Source organism: Streptopelia decaocto, assembly GCF_964273445.1.
Source record: "Streptopelia decaocto genome assembly, chromosome: 4".
In the NCBI taxonomy this organism is placed as follows: Eukaryota; Metazoa; Chordata; class Aves; order Columbiformes; family Columbidae; genus Streptopelia; species Streptopelia decaocto.
This window is the reverse complement of record NC_138658.1, coordinates 30,699,378-30,725,427: the sequence shown is the minus strand read 5'-3', so window position 1 is coordinate 30,725,427 and position 26,050 is coordinate 30,699,378. Positions and strand designations below refer to the sequence as shown.

Sequence of the window (26,050 nt, the reverse complement as noted above, 5' to 3'; positions counted from 1 at the left end):
TGCTCCCCGCTGTTTTCCTCCAGCCCCCCTGTTAAACCAAGTGTGTTACAGGCAGGAGGCAGGTTCTCCTTAAGGCAAAAAACATCGTGTATCTCTGTGACACTGCAAGTAAAAAGCGATGCCTGTGGTGAACTCTGGCTGGAAATGTCACTGTAGGCAGCAAGATGTGGCCAGTGCTGGGTTTCTGCAGGTTGGCCCTGCTGAGCTGCCTAAATGTAGCTGCAGGGCAAGCTGGTGAAGAGGCTTCTTTAAGCATCGTCTAAATTAAAGCAGCTTCCCCCGCCCAGGCTGCACAGGCACACAGACAGTGGTGGGAGGGGGAGTCAAAACAACGGCCCTGGTGGGCTATTCCCAGGCCCATCATCAGGGCAATCAGCCCATCAAGGGCCCATCTGCACAAGCCTCGAGCTGCACAGGGGCACAGTGGAACCCAACTGAAGGATTCCTGAGGAATGAACGTCCAGGCCTCTTTCGGAGCCCTCCTTGCAGAGCCATCAGCCTCTCTGTCCAGGAGTGAAACTCATCACCCTAAGTCCTTGTCTTGGGGAGATCTCTGTGAGGGTGACCGAGCACTGGCACAGACTGCCCAGGGAGATTGTGGATTGCTCTTAGTAAAAAAAACCATCTAGATACAGTCCTGGACAGGCTCCTGTAGACGGGCTTGCTTGAGCTGGGGTGCTGGACCAGAGGACCTCCATAGGTCCCTTCAACCCCAGCCATGCTACCGGTCTGTGTCATGGAGCTCTCCAGGTCATCTTTTGGGTTATGGGAGATTGCTGTCCAGGGATGTGGGATGCATCATAGGATGCAGGGGAAGAATATTTTGGGATTGCATAGGACTTACTAGGGGATGTTCAGAGAAGGAATCAACTGTGGGGAAAGGGATGGATTGAGGTGATTTGTGGGACAAGTGTGGGAAAGAGAGGGGTAAAGGGATAAAGAGGACTAGTTGCACATAAAAAGCTAGCCAGTATGCTGATCTGGCCATGCCCTGCAACTGATCAACACAATCTGTCCTGTGTCCTTATTCAATTTCTTTCTAACTTTCCAGGGTGAGGGCTCCATATTCTGTGTACACACATGGGGGGGCAAGGGCAGCAACTAAAGTCAGACCACGGGTCGGAGGAGCTGCGTGCTCATGGTGCAGCAACTGAATGGGGAGTGGTGTGCAGTCACCAGTGAAGATCAGACTTGACTAGCTGGGGAAGCAGGTGAAATGACCTGGGAGAAAAGGGGTGTGGGGTTCTTTAAAGGACAGTTCAGGGCATCAGAGCTCCCGGATGTCTCTAGGAGTGAGAGAATAAGGCTGAGACCAGCAGAGTCCTGGCCAGTTGTGTGTCTGTGAGCAAGACTGTCTGTACCAGTAACCAGAGTGGGGCTGCAGCCTCAGGGACTCGCATCTGCAGGCGCCAGCAACTGGGAAAATGGCATCCAGGGACCAGCAGTTACTGGGCAGACTGAGTGTCTGAGCCCACTACGTACATGCGTGTGTGTATAGAGGCCACTGGTGCTACAATCATGTAAGTGCTATGTGTCTGTCTGTGATCTGTGTGTATGTATGTGGTGTGGATGTGTGCTTTGTGCCTACTGGGAATACATCTTCAGCCTCACTAGTGGCTGGACCTGGCACAATGGAGCTGCAGCAGCCTCACCTCTCTTTGGCTGTCAGATCTGGCATGAAACATTCTTCTCCAACACTGGCCTTCCTGCTGAAGCTTTTGTGTAGTTACCAGGATACTTATACCCCTACAAGAGTGTGTTGGCAGCAATTTGAAAAGGATACAAATAAGTGTCTTTGAAAAGTTTTATTCTACACTCTCAGTTTCAGAAACCTTTCCAAATCAAAGCAGCAAGTTGCAGAAGTTTCCTCTTCAGGCATATGAGCAAATCTGATTGTTACTAATTCACCTTTCCTGACCAAAAGCAGGGTGTTGCACCCTCTCATCTCTCCCAGATACTGAAGGACTGAAAGGACCTGAGTTTTGGTTGATGTTGTTGAATTACTATGAGCCACTAGGAGGGTCATAACCATAGAGGAGCTGGAGCATTCCCTGCTCCTCCCCACTGCCTCCACCTCCTTCAACTCTGGAAACGGCATAAAGCCTCCATGAGCCTCCATGACCTGCATGAGCATGTCTGCAGGAGAAAACCTACTTTACAAGCAGCAAAGCTCAGCCCAGGGCAGGCAGGTGAGTTTCCACCTTGTACTTCAAGAGTGAACAGGTAAAGGGATTTGTTCATAAATACTGGCAGGTCCCAGGGAGACGCTGTTTCACCTCTCATAGCAAGGTACCAGTCACTCAGCTCATTCAAAGTGGCCACAGTTCAGCCACTGGATCAGCTGTGGCCTTGTAGAGTCCTGAACCAGGCACTTCCCCAAATGTGCCCATCTGCCTTTAAAAAGGAGTCCAGGCTCTCCTGAATATCAATAAGCAACACGGTCTCTAGAGGCTGTTCTGTCTTCTGCCTTGCTCCGATGATGAGAAGTGCTATCTCCTCTCTCTGGTTTTTAGGTTTTCCACCACGGAAGGAGGCTTTCTGGTCCTATAGGCAGCAGTGCCTGCGATCCGCGCCCCTCGGATGGTACTGATGTATGGCAAAAGGGGAGGTTCCCGCAGCACCAGTCTGGTGTCCTTGGGAGTGTAGGCTCGGAGCAGCAATTTCTCCTCCTCATGAGCTGTCACTGCCACCCAGCCTGTAGAGCCAAAAAAAAAATAGACAGTGGGCAAGATGAGCCACTAATATCAGAATTAGGGTTCTAAGGCAAACTCAGTTCCTCCTGTGTTGGCTGACAACCTGAGCTACCCAGGTGTGATTTGAGAGACAAAGCTCAAAGGTAATATCCAGCCCTTTCCAATAGAAAGCAGCATCTCTAGCCACATCTTACTCTCCCCAGACACAGCTCTTTCCTGGTGAACTGCAGAGACACAATGTGAACTACAAAAAGCACAATAACAAAGCTTTCCAATCCATGGCCCTTCTTCTTCTCTCACCTGGAGACAGTGTCACAGCCATTCCTGATGCTGTGAAACTTGTATGGCAGCCAGAGCATAAAGTATTCCAATGTGGTCAACCTGTACAAGTACGGTTGTCAACCTCCATTCTCGAAGGTTGCTAAACCTCAGCCCAACAATGTCATGGCTGCCCTGATTTTGTGTTGGTGACAGTCCTGCTCTGAGTAGGAGATATGGCTTCATCCCTTCAGAGGCCGCTTTCCATCAATGTTTCTAGGATGCAGAAGCTGCAAAGCAAACTAATGAAGAAATATTGAATTACCTGCAGAGGAGAGCTTGATATCTGCGACTGCCTCAGTGGGACCAATTCCTTTCAGTGTAATGTCCTGAGGGACAAGCGGGGGGAACTCTTTCATTCGCTCTTCTCCACCCATGGGAACCTAACATCAAAACATGGAGAAAAGATTTAATGGTCAAAAAATGCTTCAGCACTCCTACCTTGAACTGGTGAGCAAGGCACAAGTGGGAATAAAGATACTAGACGGTTGTTAGCCAAGTACGAGCTGGCTTGAACACCCTACAGGAGTTATTTTGGGTTTGCCAAGAGCAGAATCAGGATCACATACAGAGCAACTCAATGGGAACTCAGAGGTGCTGGTTTTCCCCATGAATTGTGCCCCAGCCAGAGTGCTTCACCAGGCACCAAGAGCCCATGACAGCATCTCCTCTTACCTTCAGTAACTCTTGGCCAGCACGCTCCTCATAGAAGGCATCTGCGTTACTCAGGGTAGAAATGTGGACTGGCAGCAGGTTAGATGCCACAACAGTAAACCAGGCAGGCTTTTCTCCCTGAAATAAATAACAAGATGAGAGTGTTACTTATGATAACAGAAAAGCAGCCCTGAATTGCTGTCTCCTGCTTCGTTTCTCTCCTGCATGCTGAATACCTGTTTGCTTGGTGTCCCTTCCTTGTCTGAGGAGGGGTCCTTGCCTCTGCCACTGCAGAGCAGCCAGGGTTTCTATCAACATGGGAGCTGAGCTTCCAGGAGAGAAGCAGCCATGGCTTCACCATCCTGCTTCAAAGCACCCCCAGTACCATATCCTCTGCCATCATATCTGCTCAGCTCAGGCAAATCATCCAAGAGATATCTTTGCTCAAGTTTAATTCCCAAGAACAAACTCAATATGGTTATTTAGCTTGAGAGGTGATGGACATCTCCTGTCTGGGTGCTTATTCTCCTGTCACTTTACATTTCTAACATTCCAAGACACTTTGCAGTGCTTTATAAACAGATTCATCATCTCAAAAGCAGCAAAGAAAGGGTCAGAGAAAGCCACCCAGAAAGCATCTTATCTTCTAGTACTACTATAACAAGAGATGAAGCGGCTGCTCACAAAATCCTTTCTTCCCTTACCTGTAAGTAGTCCACACGTCCCAAGGCTGCTAAAAACAAGACCATTCCTGGCTTAAGAATGAAGGTCCGTGGAACAATGGCACTTGTTGGCAAAACCAGCTTTACTTCTTCATCTGTCAGGAGATTTAGAACCTGTAAAATAAATTGCTCTGCCATAAATCATCCCAGAAATGTTAATGGGGACAATGAAATTAATATTTGTATTACATTGCTAGAGGAAAAAGATCAGGTTATGCAGTGTGAAGAACATCCAACAGGACAACTGAATTCTGGTCCACAGAGTAAGTGAGAAATAGGAGGAAGTAGGGATGTCACCAATCTCCATGGCAATGCAGGGTCCATAGCAGAGTTAAAATGGCTGCCAGCAGCCTGCTGGACCACAGATCTCAGAATCCTGGGTCTGGCTGGAACAAGCTCATGGAAGATTTACCACGCTTTAGCATGAGTGCAGCCACAAGCAGAACTGGAGACCACCTTTGGCTATGGCATTTGAACTACTCCACTTACACAGTACGCAAAGTGCCGAATCAATACTAGCAGCAAAGCTAGTCTCAGGTATCTCACTGAGAGAAAAGTGCAGGATCAGATTGTGAAACTGAAACTGCAGTATGACCAGTCTGCCCCAGTGTGGATCCCTACCCTGGGCAGAGTGAAACAAGCTCTCCCACCTGTGAGGGCTCCCAAATGCTCTTGCTGCTTGTATTCCTCCCTCTTCCCTTCCATCTCCTGGCTCAACTGGCTCATCTGTTTAGGTTTTAACTTGTTTCAGTAAAATTATCAACCCTGAAGTCTACTGAAAAGCCAGCAACCTCACCAGCAGTGCTGCAGCCACAGCGGTCTGATCGCTTCCTAAAGCAGCACTGTCCAAACCCAGCTATGAAACAATATGCAGGCACTGAAGCTCAGGAAGCACTGCCTTGAAGAAAACAACTAGTCTTCTGGTTGGTGGCATCTCTTTCCTAAATACAGGAAACTGACAGTGTGCCCCCCATGCATGCCTGCATCATGCAAATACAAGTATGTAGCAGTCTGGACTATGAGGATTAACCTCAATTCATCATTAAAAGACAAAACTAACACAGGCTGTGGTGCAGCCAAAACCCCAGTGCTCTTCATATATTCACAAGCAGACAATCTTTAGCTTGGAAGACCAACTCAACACCCATTCTAAAAGCCAGCAGGCTTTGCCCTGCTAGCTTCAGGTTTTCTGATGTGTTTGGCAATGCTTAAACTAAAATTTGAGAGTTATCAGTCATTCTTTTCCATGCTTTCCAGAAGTCTGGCTTTAGAAGGAGTCATGAGGAAGCAGCTGAAGACAAACCTCCAAGGAGTAAGGATAAAAATGTAATTCTATCATAAGCTAACCGCCACTTCACTCTTCTTCCAAAATGAAAAACAAAAAACAAACCTGCTTGTTATTAGAAATCTCTCAGGCCAAAACCTGCCACATAGACCATCTACATGTCCTCCAGTCAGATTGAACACCAACCGCAGAAACAAAATCTGGTCAGAAACTTGGCATGTAGACTATCCTTGCTGTGCCTTTGGAGAGCTACATCAGAAACAGCAGCAAGTATTTCTGGACGAAGGAAAGCCCATGTTTTCCACACTTACCAGGTCTCTAAGCTGATGACTGTCTTTACCAAACACTAATCATCTATCAGAGAGCAAAGTGCCACAGTAAAGTGGGTTATGATCTGGCAAATATATCTATTAAAAAAAAACAGTAGTTTTCTAGCATTCAAGAAAGCAGCGTCTGCACTTAAGTTGTGCAGTCTCAGTACAGTGCTTGCACTTCCTTCTCTTGAGGACTTTTATCTTCCCAAAAAGATGACCTGCAGCTCTGCATAGATATCAAAGTGATAAAAAAAAAAAAACCAAAATATGACTTCTTTTTTGGATGTGTGCACAACATCAGCACTGGCTTCAGAGCCATTGCTCTGCTGAAACATTGAGATGGGCCTGAAGTATCTGAGCTACTAACAGGAACATGGCAGATCCAAATAGCTTCAGGAGAATGCTTTCTCAAAGTCTTGGTTCAGTCATACAACACTGGTTATCCTCTTGAGCTCCACCTTTGTCAGTAGGCTGGCAGAACTAAAAAAGTGCAAACTTCTTTGGGTGATACTGGTATAAACTTACTCATAGAACTATTTCCTACTTCCCTTCATTCAGATGTTAAGGAAGTTGGGTGATGCAGTTGTACGGTTTATTTGCAAGATTTCAGTATGCACTACTCAGAAATGCAACAGCATTAACACAATGAACCCGTCCCAAGTAAATACAAACCATATTTTAACACAAATGCCCAAAACATAAGAATCCCAACCCCAGGACTGCAGCAGAAATACTCTCCCACATGCACAGGATGTTCTGTCCTCCCAAACCCATCATCCCCAAACACAGCACCACAGAGTACCTACACAGTTTTCCTTTATAATCCCTGGAGTGTCAAAACACCAGCGAGCATCCTTCACTTCGTTGTGTGTGAACTCTTCCCTTTCCTCATGTTTCTGAGGGGAATCTCTGGGATCTTCATCTATGCTGTATGAGAGCATGTCAGGGTCAAAGTCAATCACTGAGCTAGACTTCAGCTGTTGAAATGTTCTTCCAACTCTTCCTGGATTAAAATGAAACATTTCTGGTGATTAATTTAGTAACTTGCCTCTCCTTCATTGGACATCTGTCCCTTCTCTTGCTTAAAAGAGACACGCATTGGTAATATAAAGGTAACAAAGATGCTATGTTGCTACAAAGTTTCATGATTCAAAAGCTAAGATGCTAAGAAATCCTTTCTATAATTCTTGCTTAACACTCCTCAAGCTCCAAAACCTTAGCAAGGATCAGATTACAGGCACCCCATTATTTCCACTTTACAGTAAAGCAAGCTGCCTTCTGTTTTCAGTGCCTTGGACTGTCAAACACAGAATTGTTGGAAAATCAGAGCTATCTTCTGACAACTCCATTTTTTGGATATATGGTAAAATGATGCAAACCACTGTGGCTTGCAGCTAAAACCCGGTAATTTAATAGTAAAACTCATTTTCTTCCTTTGGGAGTGAGAGATGGTGTCTAACGCAATATCATTTTAAATTATTAAGCTATCTGAAGTAGGTCACCAAATGCTGATGGGAGGTGCACTGTACAGAGAAAACCTCTGCAATGGTACTACAACAGCTGAAAAATAAGTACTCAAAAGAAATACCAATGATGCTACTGACAGAGGAGCTAGAGGGCTTGCACCCATTACTCAAGGAATAAAAACTGGTCAAAATAGCTTGAATGCAAGTTTGGAAATTTTTTATTGCTACTACAGTTCCTCTCATAATTAAATGGAAATGAGTTCTTTCAGAGTTGGAAGAAATGACTCACCAAAACCCTCTGGATTCTACAGCAAATTAAGGAGCTAACAGTCCTTCGTGTAATGCAATATTTTCATCAGGGCAGAGAGGCAACGCCTTTACACAAGCAATACTCACCCACTAAATAACCTTGCTTTTTAAGGTGCTTAAGGTACTTCTTTTCTTCACTGCTTAGCTCATCTTCTGTTTTAGTTGCCTCCTCTTTCAGCCTCTCCTGCCTTCGGAATATCCTGTCACATGTAGGATTAATAATTGGAAATTTCAACAGGTTCAGTGTTGTTCCTGGAAAAAAAAAAAAAAATCAGAAGACTTGTTTGAGTCCCTAACTGCCTGGCACACTTAAGCTCTAAGGAAAAAAGGAAAAAAAAATGCTTCTCCAACTTTTGGGTGAAACCCAGTAAAACAAAGCTGGAGGGGGAACTACAGCTGCTGTCATAAAGTACTACCATCCCCAGCCGCAGTAGTGGAAATGAGGCATCCATCCACCTGAGACCTGCTCTCACCTACAGTCTGATGAAATGGGTGTCAAAGCCAAGTGGTGCCAAGACTGACTTAATACACCTCAGGCAACCCCACCTCCAGGCAGCTTGGTTTGTCCTATGATTGTTTTATGGGTGCTCACTGTTCCACCTCCTGTTTTTTTCTCTAGACTGGAGGGCACCACAGATTGGGTACCATCTAGCTCTGGTTTACCAGCCCCCTCACTGCTACACGCTGCACAGCACCCTCTGTGTGTACCTCCCACCCTCGCTGCCCAGAGGAAGGTGGCGATGCAAAGCACAGTGCAGCACTGGAGCTCGCTGCCCACAACAGCGGCTTCAGGGTGGCAGGCACCTGCTGGGTGACACATCCCTCTGCCCCAGGGGTGGCTTTGCAGGAGGCTTGGGGCTAGCTGGCCTCTGACTGCCCAACACTGCACGTGACCCCTGCTGTGAAGAGAAGAGTGGTGCCCCTGACCTGGCCAGGGTGACACAGTGGCCCTGTTGACAGCGTCAGTGGCGCGGGACTTGCAGTAGTCGGAGCGCAGCAGGGCATTGAAGAGTGTTGACTTGCCCGAGTTGGTGGCACCCAGCAGGTAGACATCACCCGCACACTTCCAGGAACGCTGCAGCCGGCTAATCAGGCCCTCCATGCCAAAACCCGTCTTGGCGCTCACCAGGCGGACATCCACCACCGGGGCTCCGTGCAGCCCGGCCTCGGCACAGGCTGCTGCCACTCGCTGCCGCAGCCGCCCCAGGTGCCCGGGGGAGTCAGCGGGTAGCAGGTCCACCTTGTTGCCCACCACCAGCAGCCCGGCGGCGGGGACGTCGGGGCCCAGCAGCGCCGGCAGCTGCGGCAGCACCGGGTCGGGCAGTTCCAGCACGTCGAGCAGGTAGAGGAGGAGCGGCCCGCGGCCGTGGCGGGGGGGGCGGCGCAGGGCGGCGCTCACCACCTCCCGGTGCTGTTCGGGCGGCAGCCGCAGCCGCAGGGCCCGGCCGTAGTGGGCCAGCAGCCAGCAGCGCTGGCAGACGGCGCCTCGCAGCCCCGCCACGCCGGCCGGGCCCTCCGATAGAGTCCGGTACTTCTCCGCCGGCACGAAGCCCGGCGCCGCGCCGTCGCGGCAGTGCAGCTCAGCCCCGCAGCCTGAGCAGCTCACGCCGCTCGGCGGCACCGAGGGGTCGGGCGTCCCCACCACCGTGCGCCGCTCCCGCCGCTTCTTGCGCGGCTCCCGCTCTCGGCGGGCCGCCGCCGCCGCCGCCGCCGCTGCTGCTGTTGCTGCTGCCGCCGCCTCGCCCGGCTCCGGCTCGTACTCGAGGAAGACGAACTGCTCCTCCTCGCCGCTGGCTGCCGCCCCGCGCCGCCGCACCGGGGCCCAGGCCCGGGCGCGGGCCAGCCGGGCCAGCAGCGCCGGGGCCAGGCGGAGCATGGCGGCGCCGGCACTTCCGCGGCGACGCGAGGGGGCGGGACTTAGCCGCCGCGCATGCGCGGTCCCGCTCCCGCTGCCTCCTGGGAGGTGGCGCACGCAGCGTGAGCGGGCGCCACTCCGCCGCTCTCCTGCCGCTCGGTGCTGAGCTTCGCCGCCCTCCTCGCCCCGCTCTCGGCCGCCGCCGTCCGCGGCCTGTCCCACCGCCATCATGTACGACGCAGACGAAGGTGAGCTACGCCGCGGCTATGGGCCGTGCCCGCTGGGGCGTTTTCCCGTCTCAGCCCGGTGAGGGGGGGCGGGGGAGCTGTTGGACGTGCGCAGGGCCCGCGGAAGGCGGGGGTGGGGATGGGGGGGCTCCGGGCGCGGTGCTGGGGTGCCAGAGGGTCCCTCATCCCGCCGTGTGGTGGCCCCGCCTCAGCAGGAGAGGGGGGACAGCGGGGTGACTGGAGCCCCGCTCACTCCTTGTGCTTCCCCGGCAGACATGCAGTATGATGAAGACGATGATGAAATCACCCCCGACTTGTGGCAAGAAGCCTGCTGGATCGTTATTAGGTGACTTATTAAAACTCACTGTTCTTAATGCACTAGCATGTGTGCTCCTGGCCTTACATGCGGATTGCTAGCTGTATGTCAAGGAAGCTGCAGGCTTGGTTATGCTAAATTGGGTGTTATAGCATGTTCAGAGCATAAGGGCTTTAAGCAGAAACAGTAGGATTGTCATTAAGATATAAGAAGCCCTACTGACCCCCGGTGGGGTGCACTGTTTTAAATGAAGAAGAGAGTTTGGTGCCGCATCAAGCACATGATTGGGCCTATTACTGTCACAGCTGATGGTGGCATTAGGAAATCAAAACGTAGCTATTTCACTATGTTAATGTTCTTATAGCAAGACATGAACATCCAGCACCTGCAGCTTCTTACCAAGGTATAAGTGTCATGTTTCCCTTCTAATTTAAGGTAGACTGTGCAAACAGTCGTGGCTTAGCCAAGAGGTGGCAGCAAGTCTGTCACTTTGTAGTGTCTGTGTCTTCAAGTAGTGAGAGAATCGTTAAACATTTTTGAGCATCTGTGTTTGAAACTCATGCCTTGGGAAAAATGAATGTATTTGCTTCTGTACTGTATTTTGTGACTTTTTGAAGTTTTGGAATAAATCATAGAATCATTTTGGTTGGAAAAGACCCTTGAGATCATCAAGTCCAACCATAACCTAACTCTAGCACTAAACCATATCCCTAATACATCTTATATGAATTAAACTAAGTTCTCGTGTTCATTAATGCACTCTTTTTTTCAGCTCCTATTTTGATGAAAAGGGTCTAGTCAGGCAACAGTTGGATTCTTTTGATGAGTTTATTCAGATGTCTGTGCAGAGAATTGTTGAAGATGCTCCACCAATTGATTTACAAGCTGAAGCCCAGCATGCCACAGGAGAAGTGGAAGAGCCGGTAAGTGTAGATCCCTGGCAGAGGTGATTTGTTTCTGTAGTGCAAAATGATTTTTGGTGGGTTTTATTCAACCCTCATCTGAAGAGGTGGAAATACATCTGAGTTATGACACTGCTCATGCAGTCAGTAGGACAGAAGTATGGACTCTATGAATTCTATGAGGTACCATGGCTGAGTTTCCAGGTAGTCAGGTGTACTGCTGAGAAACACATGCAAGAGCTTTGTTATCATAGAATGGTTTGGGTTGGAAGGGACCTTCACAGCTCATCTAGTCCAACCCCCTGCAATGAGCAGGGACATCTTCACCCAGATCAGGTTGTTCAGAGTCCTGTCCAGCCTGGCCTGGGATGTCTCCAGGGACAGGGCATCTACTACCTCTCCAGGCAACCTGGGCCAGTGTTTCGCCACTCTCATTGTAAAAAATGTCTTACTCATGTCTTAACCTGAATCTCCTATCTTTTAGTTAATATCATTACCCTTTGTCCTATCGCAACAGGCCCTGCTAAAAAATCTGTTCCCACCTTTCTTATAAGCCCCCTTTAAGTACTGAAAGGCCACAATAAGGTCTCCCCAGAACCTTCTCTTCTCCAGACTGAACAACCCCAACTCTCTCAGCCTGTCCTCGTAGGAGAGGTGTTCCAGCCCCCTGATCATCTTGGTGGCCTTAGCCAGAAAAGTTTATGGCTCAAAAGTTCTTTGTTAACTTTCTTTGGCCAAAGTTAGGTCTAAGTTTTCAAAGGGTGCTATTGCTCATCCTCTTCCATTGACACCATATTCTAAATGAGAGCAAATTATCTAAGGTCCACGCTGCGTGAAAGTTCTTCAGTATTTTCTTTTAATCTAGTCATCTGAAAAGGGATTGTCACCTCAACGTGAGGACATGTGGCAGCATTGGGTATTAAGCTCTAGGATTGCTCTTGAACAACCAAAGTGGGTGTTTCTTCCATTACAGGTAAATGCTTCTTGTTTTCCAGCCCCGGTATCTGTTGAAGTTTGAACAAATCTACCTCTCCAAACCTACACATTGGGAAAGAGATGGAGCACCATCACCTATGATGCCCAATGAAGCCAGACTGAGAAACCTTACGTAAGAACAAACTCTGTAGTGGATAAACACAAGGAAAGACTGGCCCTGTGTTATTAATTGATAGTCTTTTTCAATTTAGCAGTGGCTTGAAAAGATAAGAATTACTGCTCTATTCAAATTTTGATTTTTACTTGTCAAATCCACATGATGCTTTGGTAGTAGTGCTTTAATATTACCAGTGAGTGCTTGAACAACTGGTTCACTATCCTTCTGTACGACCTGGAGTAGTAACTGACAGGTAACACAATGCTGTTTTTATTCTGTAGGTATTCAGCCCCCTTGTATGTGGATATAACTAAAACAGTTATTAAAGAAGGGGAGGATCAGTTACAGACACAGCATCAGAAAACTTTTATAGGAAAAATTCCTATTATGTTACGTTCAACATACTGTTTGTTGAATGGCTTAACTGACCGTGATCTTTGTGAACTGAATGAATGCCCACTTGATCCTGGCGGCTACTTTATCATCAATGGATCAGAAAAGGTAAGGGGTTATACCTTGCACAGCCATCTTTACAAACACTGGAAGTTCTGTTACTTGTATCCACGTGCTTTGCCATGAACATAAGCACTTTTATTCCCATGTATCACAGTTACTGTGCATGCTCGTGATCTTGTAGAAAGATAGGCTTTCAGTTTTCTGTTAGGACTTCATAGAGTCACCGTTTCTTCTTCTCTGAGGCACATTTCCCTTCTTTCATAAACTGTTTTGCATTAAATGTCACTAAGTACTCTAGATAATTTCCTTTCCATTTTCACCACGGCAGAGCAGCATGCACTCTAAAATGAGATACTTCACTCAGAGCCTCCTCCAGTTAATTCACAGCTGTGTAGATGCATTCTATTATAAGAATAGGTTCTTCCTTCCATTTTTGTGGATTCAGCTTTTGCAAATCATATACTCTCCATCTCACCAATGAATCTGGTAGTTATTTGTAACTGACACCTCGGCAAATGTAGCAAAAGAAATGAATTGTATTTTTCTTCTTGGGGGCAAAAAAAATAATCTGGTTTCACCTTGGGAGCTGGCATTTAAATTTAAATGTCTGTAGTGCATTGGCCTTCAAAACAGATAGTGAAATTATTTCTTTATCAGTGCTGTGCCTAAGCTAACAGAAGTGTCTTGGCACAGCTAGCAAATGCAGTAAGTTCATTGTACAGAACAGTGATCTTGGAGTCTTTTGTTTTGGTTATTCTCTCTGAGCTGGGTGTATGCTTTGCTTAATGTGGTATTTTTAAAATTTAGAGTATCATCCAACTGAGTTTGGCAAATTGACCTCACACTGCACAGTGCTCTTAAGGATAAGGCACCTGAAAGAATAGTAGAAACACACTGTGCTTCTTACTTTCAGCATGCCCTTTTGTCAGTTATTTACTAGTGTTCTTGTTTCTAACACAGGTTCTGATTGCTCAAGAGAAAATGGCTACAAACACAGTGTATGTGTTTGCAAAGAAAGATTCAAAATATGCCTACACAGGAGAATGTAGATCTTGTCTGGAAAATTCCTCTCGACCAACAAGTACTATATGGGTTAGCATGCTGGCCAGAGGTGGGCAGGTACGTCTAAGCAGTAATAACCCCTGGCCTGGGGCTTACATTAAAGCTTGTCTTAGGAGTTTTGTTACTATCCCATCTCTTTGTGTCATTTACTTTTGAGATTTTGAGAATAAATTTATTCTGATGCTAAGTTGTAAAGAAGCTAAAATTAAATGAAGATATATGCTGTTTGTCATAGATTATGCATATCTCTGCGACAAATAACATGAGGATTGAAGACTCAGTTTCTGGCAGGTTTATGGCGAGGCTGAAAAATAATTCTATAATTACTTTAAATGCATTTTTAGAAAATACAAACAAGCTGCATCCTGTTTGTGGGCGAAGGGCAAGAATAGGAGCAGGGACCCTGTCTTTGCTGATGGCCAAGCTAGTGTTTAGATGTGTTTTGCTCACTCACTCCTGATGGCTGGGGTGCTCTTGAGGGGTTGTCCCTCTGCATCCCACAATGTCTGTTTCTTTCTGGGAGGGAGGAGCAACTACTTGAATAATTTTGAGAGAGTGGATTAGAAAAGGTGGACTTAAGCTGGATTTAAGATGACAGAAGGAATGCTTAGGGTGGATAGGATTGCTCTTTGCAAATACACAGGGGGAGAGAAAGGATGCATACGAGTGAATGAATAGTTGTACAGGGTCCTTCAAAAAGATGGACCCAATTTCAGTTGCATTCCAATTGCCAATGAGTCCATCTTTTTGAAACACGCTGCATTTCAATTCCTTCGTCTAAGCAAAAACTTTCCAAATTTTTGGAGACTTCTAAAATTAGAAATGTTTTAGGAATAAAATGGTCACTGCTGGAGTAAGGTTTCAGAATAGCTCCTTAGCTGGTCTGCTGAGAAGTCATGGTTTCCTGTAGTGCTTGAATAAATATACTTATGCTGTACCATCCAAGTCCCAGAGAGGTATTTTTATTTAAAGGCAAGATCATTTGAGACTAATGTATGTTTTTCCCCATCTTTTCAGGGTGCAAAGAAGAGTGCTATTGGTCAGCGCATTGTAGCAACTTTGCCATACATCAAACAAGAAGTTCCCATCATAATTGTCTTTCGTGCACTAGGCTTTGTGTCTGACAGGGACATTTTAGAGCACATCATATATGATTTCGAAGATCCAGAAATGATGGAAATGGTAATACATAGTAAATAAGTTATTTCCTGGCTTGACATTTGGTGATGTGTAGATGTGGCTAATAATCATCGGAAGTATCTTTCTTTTCCTAATTGTAATTTATTACTTTATTATTTTTGTGGGTCATCTATGAGAAATGTCAAAAGTTCTCTGCCTAAACATATTCTAATGAATATTTTAAGTGAAAAAAATGCAATAAAATTTTTAAGAGTCCGTATGTATTTGGAAAGGTAGGGTCCTATCCTGCTGCCATTGACTTTAATTGTAAAATACCAATTTATACCTGAAGCAGCAACAGGCCTAGAATGTACTTGAATGAGAACTGTTTTCTGAAGTCTAAACTATTTTTGTGTGCTTCCTGTGTGCTCCATTACCATTTTCTGCCGCTCTAGTAAAGCTCGAAAGAACTGGATCAGTAGTTAGAAGTTCTTGAAAAGAACCATGATCAAACTACTATGTAGTTTCCAAGCCCAACTGGCACTTGGATGCTACAGGATTGTGTTCTGCTTTGTGCCTTAGGTCAAGCCTTCTCTGGATGAAGCGTTTGTCATTCAGGAGCAGAATGTTGCTCTAAACTTCATTGGATCAAGAGGTGCAAAGCCAGGTGTCACCAAAGAGAAGAGAATCAAGTACGCTAAAGAAGTCTTGCAGAAAGAAATGCTGCCGCATGTTGGTGTCAGTGACTTCTGTGAAACCAAAAAGGCCTATTTTCTAGGGTATGTCAGTATTTTCTGTCACACATCTGCAAATGGACCCTAAATACAGATTTTATTGGTGTATATGTATATGATTGGAAGAATGCACTGAATGGAAGTTTGTTTTTAACCTTAGTCTTCTGGATACTCAGTGATAAACTTCAGGGCACTGTTATGTTCCTGTAGCTAAGAAAATGCGAACGTTGAAAAAATAGAAAAAAAATTGAAACAACACAAGCCTCCAACACATTCTGGATCTTAAATTAGATGTGGTAATAGTGATAATTGACCCTTTGACATCGTGTTGCAGAGACAACATATACAGGTTGATGACTAATGTGTGGATAACTACTGATAAGCTGTTTGTAATGCATACCCACTCTTTATTGGCATATGTTCTTGATCACTGCTTATTGGTATGCAGATGAACTGTAGCATCAGGAGACTTACGTTTTACACCTGCTGCCACATGCTTTAACATAGCCCATGTGACAGTACAGGACAGACATGTAGCAGAAGACGTGTTGCCATCATGATGTAAATGTAAACTTCTCTCTGTAGTTATCTGGACTTTCAGTGAGTCATTCACCTCTGAGGATGTACATGCTGAAGAGGCCTGTTTTAGGGCAACAGTGTTCTAAAGATTTAGAATGGACAACCTTTTAGGAAACAGTTCACTGACTAATTTATGAAAGCATGTAATCGTTGTTGTGAGTGTTTACTGTCAGTTTAAAACGTAAACTATCTTATTTGCTTAGGTATATGGTTCATAGATTGTTGCTGGCAGCACTGGGAAGAAGAGAGCTTGATGACAGAGATCATTATGGCAACAAAAGACTGGATCTTGCTGGGCCACTGTTAGCTTTCCTTTTCAGAGGGTAACTATAATATATACATTTTCTTTGGAGATAGTTAATGTGAGGGGCATTGCCAACTCAGTGCTTCTAAATCTGTTCTGTTTGATTTGATTATGTCTGATAGCCAGTCTTGGGCAACACAGCCTGTATCTGATGATGACTTTTTAATGGAGTAGGTAAGTTTCCTCTAATAGTAGGTGGTCAGCATCAGCTTGTTTTGAAGCATATTTTGTGTGTGTTCAAAAACAGGTTAATTTGTTTTGTTTTGTTTTTCTCCCATCTTCCTCTAGTTACAAATTACTTGTTTCTGTTCAGGAGGCCTGTGACTTTTTAGTAAATAGTACCAGGTAGGCTGAATTGCTACAGTACTGTTTAATTGTGTTTATTGACATCTTCTTCTACAGAATGTTTAAGAATTTGCTGAAGGAAGTGAGAATATATGCACAAAAGTTTATTGACAGAGGGAAAGATTTCAACTTGGAACTGGCAATTAAAACAAGAATTATTTCAGATGGTTTAAAGTATTCACTGGCAACTGGAAACTGGGGTGACCAGAAAAAAGCTCATCAGGCCAGAGCAGGAGTCTCTCAGGTACAATAGCTGAATAAGGCATGGTAGCATTTGTCAGGTTTACATAATAAAACTATACCATAGAAGAGTTTAATGTTGCTTGGCATCCATGCATATTCTATGTTAAGTATAACTGGTTTTAAAAGTAAACTTCCATAGCTGAAACAAATGAAGATCTGAATACTTGTGTCTGGTGTAGAGTTTATTTATTTTGTTGTTGTTTTTGTTTTTAACTAAATGGTGTATCTCTTGTAAAGAGTTCTTTTTGTGTTAGAACATATGCTTGTGTGTCTGGTCAGGTCTTAGTCCCAGGGACTAAGGATGGGATGATGGATTTCTTTCCTTTAATTACTTCCAGTGCTTTACAGGTGGTTAAAGAAACTTGAGTGACACCTTGTAATATGACAGTTATGTATTCCACAACTAATGATAAGGAGCACTGACTACATTAGCCCAGAGCAGTGCTTAGTGTCATTGTACAGGCAAACCCTCCTGGTGAAAATGCAGCTTAAAAGTACTTTTACAAGTATCACTTGGACATTCTAGTCATGTGATTAGAGTAAGCTGTACTACAAAAATGAGCCCTTTGCGTGCATAACTGTTTTTGTGTTAGGCCTTGCCACGATATAAGTGTGCTCTGAAAACTTCTGGCATTACAACACTGGTTAGGAGCTTGAGATTTTAAGGATAAGCTTAGATTACTGGAGCTAAACTAAAAAGTATAGCTATTTGTTCTTCTCAGTTTCTAGAGGGCATTGATCTTTTGTTCTAATGTATCATGATGCCTGTCAACAACACACTTAAGAGGCTTTGACTAACTGAATTCCTTACCACGTGCAGGTGTTAAACCGCCTGACTTTTGCATCTACGCTTTCCCATCTGAGGCGCCTGAATTCTCCAATTGGTAGAGATGGTAAACTAGCAAAGCCCAGACAGCTGCACAATACGCTGTGGGGAATGGTTTGCCCTGCTGAGACCCCAGAGGTAATGAAAGTACTATTTATGTCAGTACTCACTCATGCCTAAGTGCTTGTATCTGCTAGCTGTTTTATAGCCATGGCACTTTGATGATCAGTTGCACTTTTTTAAAATGCTGCCATGAACATTTAGCTTTATAGCCAACTTTGTAGTTGAATGGTTGAAATTGATAATGTACCAGCATGTTTTGTGTGCAGTTCCTTGAGGAGTTGATTTGGAAATGCAAATTAACTTCGTGTTTCTACTAGGGTCATGCTGTAGGACTTGTGAAGAACTTAGCCCTGATGGCTTATATTTCTGTGGGGTCTCAACCATCCCCAATTTTGGAATTCTTGGAAGAGTGGAGTATGGAAAACCTGGAAGAAATATCTCCAGCAGCAATAGCTGAGTATGCGCAAATTAAACTCTTTAAGCAGACTTAAGCTTTTTATCCCAAACAACACTTCAAGGTTTTGGTTTTATTTGTTTGTTTGCTTAGTTGTTGGTTTTTTTTTTCCCTCTTTCTAGTGCCACCAAGATTTTTGTTAATGGCTGCTGGGTAGGAATACACAAAGATCCAGAGCAGCTCATGAATACCCTAAGGAAGCTCCGTCGTCAGATGGACATCATTGTGTCGGAGGTATAAATTTTGCAGCTAGAGTTTGGATGCCTTATAGATGGGCAAGGGTAATGACCTGATACTACTTTGCAAGCTAGCAATAGCAAAAGCACTATTTGCAAGTCTCTTTCTGAACATACTTCACATTGCTTGTGGGTTTTTTAATTTTTTTTTCTTATTTTTGTTGTTGTTTTGGGAGGTTTTTGGATGTGTGTGTTTGGTTTTGTTTGGTTGGTTGGGGTTTTTTTTGTGTGTTTGTTTGTTTGTTTTTTAAGATGATCCAGTTGAAAAAGCAATTGCAAATAGTCTCTTGAAATGTTTCTGTTCATAGGAGTGTTAATGTTTGTTCTGTGCTGCTGATAGCACTTGTAAGGTCTTTGCTGTAGGGAACTCTGTTATCCTCTTTTGTGTTCCATAGTTCTGATTCCAGGCTGAGACTTCGTCCTCCTGGGGCTATTTCTTTCTTGTATAGGTCTCAATGATTAGAGATATTCGTGAGCGAGAAATCCGCATCTATACCGATGCAGGCAGAATTTGTCGACCCCTTTTAATTGTGGAAAAACAGAAATTGCTGTTGAAGAAAAGGCATATTGACCAACTGAAGGAACGAGAGTATAACAATTACAGGTGAGATACGTTCCTGGAATTCAACTGAATGTCTAATTTTTCATCTTGGAAGCTGCAAGTTCCCTCAGATTGGAGAGAGAAATGTTTAAAGCTTTGCACAGCACAAGGATGCTTTCTCTGCCTGGTAGCTTAATTCATTTTTTTATCACACTGAGGCAGTGGTAGTCATAATAAGCCAGGGAAGTCCTTATCCTTGTTACTGCTGAAAAGACCCGTTTTCTCTATTAGCTGAGTATTTCAGACATTGGTTATTCAGTTGGCAGGATCTTGTGGCCAGTGGTGTAGTAGAGTACATTGATACACTGGAAGAAGAGACTGTGATGCTGGCAATGACTCCAGATGACTTGCAAGAGAAAGGTGTGGCCTATTGTTCAACATACACACACTGTGAGATTCACCCGTCTATGATCCTGGGAGTATGTGCATCTATTATCCCTTTCCCTGATCACAACCAGGTCAGTGCATCACTTCTGACATCCTGCTTTTGATGTTGATAGGAAACCCATATATGTATGTGTGAAGAGCTTTATGTACATATATACTGGTCTTTCCTTGTCTGTCTAGTCTCCCAGGAACACATACCAGTCTGCTATGGGTAAACAGGCTATGGGAGTTTACATTACAAACTTCCACGTTCGTATGGATACACTGGCACATGTATTGTATTATCCTCAGAAGCCCCTTGTAACAACACGCTCCATGGAGTACTTGCGATTTAGAGAATTACCAGCAGGTATGTAGTCAGTTTACATTCATTAAACAAAAATGCTACTGTTTTGTTTAAACTTTGTCACAGATGTGTGTATAATACTTGAGTATTTAGCAAATGTATGTAACTTAAAAATAATTATAGATTAAATATTAACTTGTAGCTCGACACCTAGATTGCAAAAAATACATTGCTCGTATTGCAGCTGAAACTACTTAATCCATACCGTCTGGTAAAATCTAACTGGAAAAAATGCATTTTCTGTATTGGTATTTGCTAGGTTCTTCACAAGGGGTCACTCTTGACTCTTTTTTCTATCCAAAGTTGCATTTGCTGATACCACCTGGTTTTTGCATGTGGGACACAGAGATTTTTATCTCAAAAAGGGTAGAACAGCTGCTTGTAGAGATTAAGGTTTATTTTGAGCTATAAGTAATGCGCGTCTGGTATGTGTGCATCCTTTCAAAGTATTTGCTCTATGTATTCTAGGTATCAATTCGATTGTAGCCATTGCATCATATACAGGCTATAACCAGGAAGACTCTGTCATCATGAACCGTTCTGCTGTTGACAGAGGCTTTTTCAGGTGAGAGTTTGTAAATTTTTTAACTATTTGGAAGGAAAAAAAAAACCACACAGAGTTATCCAGAGGCTCAAGTAAAGGTCATGTTATGCCAAATATTTTCAACTGAGAAGCTTTTGATTTATTTTTTTTTTTTAAATGAGGGTGGAGGGAGCAGCACAATGAAAATGGTGAAAGTGTATCTTAGCAAAACACAGTGAGTAATGGATCGTCCTTTGCATAATTGACTTCCCACTCTGTCTCCCGAACTCTTCCATTTTGGTCTTATTTATTACGTGTACTGTTCCTTGTACGGTGGTTAAATGAAAAAAAAAAAAATTGGACTCTTTGCTGTTACATTTTCGTATAACTCTTGCCAGTTATATGAACTCCTTAATGCCAATATTGCAGCTTCGTAGTATTGTCTTTAGTAGAGTGACAGTTGCTACCAGTGAGGATTGGCATGTTCTCCTCAGCAGGAACTGCTGTTGGGACAATTGGCATCTGATGTGACTTTGCATGTTATACTTTCTAGATGGCTGTACCATTGGTCAATGCATTTCTAGTTTTGTTCATTTTATTTTGTCCAAGTTGAGCCCAAGAAGTGTGGGCTTAGTATCTTGGATCTACTGCCTTCCAATGTAGAATGAGACTATTAGATTTTATGGCTCTCGTGAAGCTTTTGTAAAACTTCTGTGCATGGGAGTAATTAAATATGGATAATATTTATCTGAAAGGCTGTCGCTTTGGTGTGCTGGAAAATGAGGCAGTAAACAAAAACCCCTAAGGCCCCAGAAAGAAGCCTATATAAATTGAAAGTTTACCATTGTAGCTCAGCTGTATTGAGTGTGGCACTGCAAAGTGGCAGTAGAAGCCTAAAACTGCTTGCAAAATGGCAGGTACAAAGAGAAAATATGAGAATGTAATGATGAAGGTATGAATAAACTTTAGGAATAATTACTACTTCTGAGACGTCAAGCAGATCTGAAGGTCTCTGCTGTTCGTAAAAAAATTAGCATATTATATTTGGCAATAACTGAACACCTAACCATCAAAATGCCACCTGAAACTCTTTTGTGTTTGTTTGGTGGGGTGGTTTTTGTTTTTGTTTTCCCCTCCTCAGTGATGGACGGATTGACAAGATTTTAGAGGAAAGGTGGTGGAGCATGTGAACATTATTTCTTTGGTTGTCATTAGTAACAGTAGCCATAATATGTGAAAAAAGGGTGATTATAGTGAAATGGGGATGTACAGATGAGGAAAAATACTGGTTTCACTGGAGAAGGCTTTATAACTTTGTTTCAGATCTGTATTCTATCGCTCATACAAAGAGCAAGAGTCTAAAAAAGGGTACGACCAAGAGGAAGTTTTTGAAAAGCCAACACGTGAAACTTGCCAAGGTAAGATACAGGAGTGTAATGAAGACTGAGTTTTTAAATTAAGTTTTTGTGGGCAAGGTTGGTAATGTTGTTGAACTGATTCAGTCTTTATTTTGGGATATATAAAATAGAAGAAATGTCTCTATGAATTGCAAAATACATCTGCTGAGATATTTGTCTAAAATTATCTTTAGACATTTCAGCTGTAGTCTGAAGTTGCAAGCAGACTTATTGAATTTCTACAGAGCATCGAAATCAATATATTGACAATTTTTCTCTTTCTACCCCACCCCTGCAAGGCATGAGACATGCAATCTATGACAAACTTGATGATGATGGTTTGATAGCACCTGGGGTACGTGTGTCTGGGGATGATGTCATCATTGGCAAAACAGTAACACTGCCAGAAAATGAAGATGAACTGGAAAGCACTAACAGACGTTTCACGAAGAGAGACTGTAGCACTTTTCTGCGAACTAGTGAGACTGGCATTGTAGATCAGGTCATGGTAACCCTTAACCAGGAAGGATACAAGTTCTGCAAGATTAGGGTGAGCACTGATGTGTGTGCTTTCTACTTTTAATAATTTTTGTTCTGTGTTTAAGTTACCAATTGAATGTTTTCCTTTGGCTTACAGGTACGCTCTGTAAGAATACCTCAAATTGGAGATAAATTTGCCAGCAGACACGGTCAGAAAGGAACCTGTGGTATCCAGTACAGGCAAGAGGTAATGTTTTGGGTTTTTTTTCATCTTAACATTGTCTCTGATCTTCTAAGCAAAGGAACTGCCTTAAGTGAGTTGTCTGTGGAATATCTAATAGGATGCGATATATTGACTTAAAATTAACTAAAATATGTTAAGAAAAGGACGCAGCTGCTTCTTACCTGGTACTTCAGTGCCTTTGCAATGTTTTAAAATATCGGAATCCATGCACCTGCTTTTCTTAAATTTGATATTCTGGGCAATACTGACTCTGTTTGCCTGCTCTAGGATATGCCCTTCACCTGTGAAGGCATCACACCTGATATAATTATCAACCCTCATGCCATCCCTTCCCGCATGACCATTGGTCACTTGATTGAGTGTCTTCAGGGAAAGGTAAGAAGAATCTTCTATGCTGCATGTCTGAGCAATATGAATTAAAATGATGTGGTGGTGGCGGTAGATTTTTTTGTTGGTGTTTTTTTATGCGTGTTTGTTTGTTGGGTTTTTTTTTTTTTGTTTTGTTTATGTTTGTACGGGGTTTTTGTGTGGCTGTGTGTTTTTTTTTGTTTTTGTTTTTGTTTTTTCCCTCCTTAAAGGGAGGGAAAACTGAAAAACAAAGACTGTTCTCAAGTTACTTGACAGCAAAAGCAGATTTCTTGAGGAAGACCTACAGTTCTGTAAATTTTGTTAGCAAGTCAGACTAGAGTGTTCTCTCTTCTGTGTTGTTTTTACTCCAAACATTTCCTTGACCTAGAAAAAGGAGTAGCAAAATTGTTGATACTGTGTATTTTTAAAAATCGAACTATACATTGTGTAATTGATAAACAAACTGAGATAAGGTACTATCACGGGCCATAGAGTCAAAAGTTCTGGCATTAATAGTTAAAACTGTTTGAAACAGCTTAATGGTGTCTGACCAGTCCTTCAGAAATCTGACAAGCTTTTGCAAATGTCTGTAGGTGTCTGCAAACAAGGGAGAAATTGGTGACGCTACGCCTTTTAATGATGCTGTCAATGTGCAGAAGATTTCCAATCTTTTATCAGATTATGGCTATCATCTAAGAGGAAATGAGGTATAATCAAAATATCAAGTCACTGTATTTTTTTAATGTGCATTTGATGGTTGGTAAGACTTATAATTCAGTGTCTGCATTGACTACTTCAGGTCCTTTACAACGGTTTCACTGGTCGAAAAATCACATCACAGATCTTCATTGGTCCTACATATTATCAGCGTTTGAAACATATGGTAGATGACAAAATCCATTCTCGAGCAAGAGGGCCAATCCAGATACTTAACAGACAGCCCATGGAAGGTAGATCTCGGTAAGGATGTTTCTTAGTTTCTATACAGTGTTTTCTTTTTTGTTGAAGATTTTAGCCCTAAAAATGAGCTGCCTCAACTTTGCAGCCAGAACTTAATTAGCTTTCCCCAATTAGCCACCCATTTGTATGTGTTTGGCTTAAGATGATGTACTGGGTGCTGATGTCTGGGTTTTAGTAGCAGGAGGTGGTGCTGGGGTGGCCTCTCTGAGAAAGGACCAGGGGTTGCCCTGTGCTGGACACAGCCACTTAACAGCTGCATCCAACAGAACTACCACCAGTCAAAGGTGAGCCCATCAGAGATGCTTGGTGGCACTTCTGTGGTAACATTTTTTTAAAAACGCTGTGCAGCAGCTATGAGAGATGAGTGAGAAAATGTGAGAGGAACAGCCCTGCAGACAGCCAGGGTGGAGGAGAGGGAGGAGGTGCTCCAGGTGCTGGAGCACAGATTCCCCTGCAGCCCGTGGAGGACTATGCCAGAGTAGATACGTGTGCTTCAACCCATGGAGAGCACATGCTGGAGCAGTCTCCTGGCAGGAGTTGTGGCCTGTGGGGGACCTGTACTACAGCAATCTGTTGCTGAAGGACTGCACCCCATGGGAAGGACACACACTGGAGCAGTTCTTGAAGGACTGTTCCAGGGGAAGTACCCCACACTGGAGCAGGGGAAAAAGTGTGAGGAGGAAAGAGTGGCAGAGAGGAGCAGTTCTGGAGTGACCAAAGGGAGTGTGGAAGAAGGAGCTGGGAACGAAGGAGTGAAATTGAGCCTGGGAAGAAGGTGGAGAAGAAAGTGGGTTTAGTTTTGTCTTTGTTTCTTACTATCCTACTCCATTTTTAATGGTCAAACAATTAACTTTCCCCACTTTGAGTCTGTTTTGCCTGTGATGGTAATTGGTAAGCCATATCCCTGTTTTTATCTTGACCCACAAGCTTTTCCTTATTTTCTCCCCGTCCTGTCAATATGGGGGAGTGAGAGAACTGTGTGGTGGGCATCTGGCAGCCAGCCAAGCTTAAACCCACCACAGATAAGTAGAGAATGATTTGTTTGCCTCATTTTGCTATATGACTGTGTTGTGGCTGTTAGCATTCTTCCTAACAGTTTTATTCTGAGTTGTTAGAGGAAAATTAATGCACATTTTTACTCTTGCCTTGTGATACTGCTGTTGTGTTTCTGACAGGTTACTTGTTCCACCACCAAGAACTGATGTATTTTGCCAATGAACTCAAAAGCTGTTTTTTTTTTCTTTTTTTTTTTTTTTTTCTTTTATAGTGATGGTGGCCTTCGTTTTGGAGAAATGGAACGAGATTGCCAGATTGCTCATGGAGCAGCCCAGTTTTTGAGAGAGCGATTGTTTGAAGCTTCAGACCCATACCAAGTCCACGTCTGTAACCTCTGTGGAATCATGGCGATTGCAAACACAAGGACTCACACCTATGAATGCCGGGGATGCCGTAATAAAACTCAGGTACTTGTGGTTTTCATCAGCCACTGTTTGTTTTTGTGGGTAAGAGGAAATGCCACTCTGGTGAACAGGAGGATAGGGAAGTAAATATTTAAAGCAGCACCAGAACAATTGCTATTTTAGTTTCATAACTATTTTAAGTGTTTATAGCATCCTAATTAATTTGGATGTTTCCCTATTAATTTTACAGTGTTGGTTTCTCACTTGGCTGGAAGTACTGTTCAAGTGTTTTGCAGTGCAGAGTTTTTAGAGACTTGAAAAGTAAACACTTGAGAGCTTATTTTTAGAAGTAAAACTCAGAATCACAGGAATTTAGATCCATCGCCCTTCTGACTGTCCCCATGAAGATATTTATGCTTGTAGAGCTGGGTCCCCATGGGGGGTCTTTTGTGTTGTACTCATCTTTTTAATTAAAAAAAAGGTCTGCAGTGTGTGCTTGGTTACAGAACTGTGCCAAGGGAGAGTGGCAGCAGAGAGAAAAATAGTTGCCTTAAACAGGCTTGTTCTTGTGCTACAGGCTGCCTGCTGCAACTCTAACAATGGTATTGGGGTTACTGAAGAGATATGTGCTGGAAATCTTAAGTGCATTTACTGCACATCAGACACACTTTGTTACACACGTGTTCCCTTGTTAAATAAATGTCTCTTGTTTAAGATCAGATCCCTTGCCTGCAGGTTTTATTATTAAAAATATATGTTCCGGGTAGCTGCTGTGTAGCCTCTACAGAC

General features: G+C 43.8%; 2 protein-coding genes across 2 annotated transcripts in view; one reads left to right on the top strand and one right to left on the bottom strand.

Moving 5' to 3' along the window:
- Positions 1-1,790: 1,790 nt before the first annotated feature.
- Positions 1,791-9,858, bottom strand: NOA1 (nitric oxide associated 1). The gene is made up of 7 exons (XM_082050188.1): positions 8,689-9,858; positions 7,849-8,013; positions 6,793-6,989; positions 4,370-4,501; positions 3,687-3,803; positions 3,277-3,394; positions 1,791-2,695 (listed from the first exon to the last, which is right to left on the bottom strand). Exons 1-7 carry the CDS (start codon positions 9,845-9,847, stop codon positions 2,490-2,492), a joined length of 2,094 nt encoding a protein of 697 aa, XP_081906314.1. The 5' UTR covers positions 9,848-9,858; the 3' UTR covers positions 1,791-2,489.
- The window catches only part of POLR2B (RNA polymerase II subunit B), a 16,762-nt gene continuing 437 nt past the window's right edge, over positions 9,726-26,050 (top strand). The window contains exons 1-24 of the mRNA XM_082050170.1: positions 9,726-9,864; positions 10,117-10,189; positions 10,932-11,082; positions 12,057-12,169; positions 12,436-12,655; positions 13,571-13,729; positions 14,690-14,854; positions 15,374-15,570; positions 16,308-16,427; positions 16,811-16,997; positions 17,817-17,960; positions 18,203-18,342; positions 18,462-18,573; positions 19,025-19,179; positions 19,436-19,634; positions 19,744-19,912; positions 20,378-20,474; positions 21,756-21,850; positions 22,129-22,379; positions 22,467-22,556; positions 22,821-22,928; positions 23,495-23,608; positions 23,701-23,861; positions 25,129-25,324. Of these exons, the coding sequence (XP_081906296.1) occupies positions 9,846-9,864; positions 10,117-10,189; positions 10,932-11,082; positions 12,057-12,169; positions 12,436-12,655; positions 13,571-13,729; positions 14,690-14,854; positions 15,374-15,570; positions 16,308-16,427; positions 16,811-16,997; positions 17,817-17,960; positions 18,203-18,342; positions 18,462-18,573; positions 19,025-19,179; positions 19,436-19,634; positions 19,744-19,912; positions 20,378-20,474; positions 21,756-21,850; positions 22,129-22,379; positions 22,467-22,556; positions 22,821-22,928; positions 23,495-23,608; positions 23,701-23,861; positions 25,129-25,324 (3,435 nt within the window). The 5' untranslated portion in view covers positions 9,726-9,845. The remainder of the gene's footprint in view (positions 9,865-10,116; positions 10,190-10,931; positions 11,083-12,056; positions 12,170-12,435; positions 12,656-13,570; positions 13,730-14,689; positions 14,855-15,373; positions 15,571-16,307; positions 16,428-16,810; positions 16,998-17,816; positions 17,961-18,202; positions 18,343-18,461; positions 18,574-19,024; positions 19,180-19,435; positions 19,635-19,743; positions 19,913-20,377; positions 20,475-21,755; positions 21,851-22,128; positions 22,380-22,466; positions 22,557-22,820; positions 22,929-23,494; positions 23,609-23,700; positions 23,862-25,128; positions 25,325-26,050) is intronic.

Coding starts and splice junctions, on each gene's coding strand:
- NOA1 (XM_082050188.1), bottom strand. CDS start 9,847: ATGATGGCGGTGGGACAGGCCGCGGACGGCGGCGGCCGAGAGCGGGGC. Junction 6,990..7,848: donor AAAGCAAGGTTATTTAGTGG/GTGAGTATTGCT, acceptor ATTTTAATCCAG/GAAGAGTTGGAAGAACATTT. Junction 3,395..3,686: donor CTGGCCAAGAGTTACTGAAG/GTAAGAGGAGAT, acceptor TTTTGATGTTAG/GTTCCCATGGGTGGAGAAGA.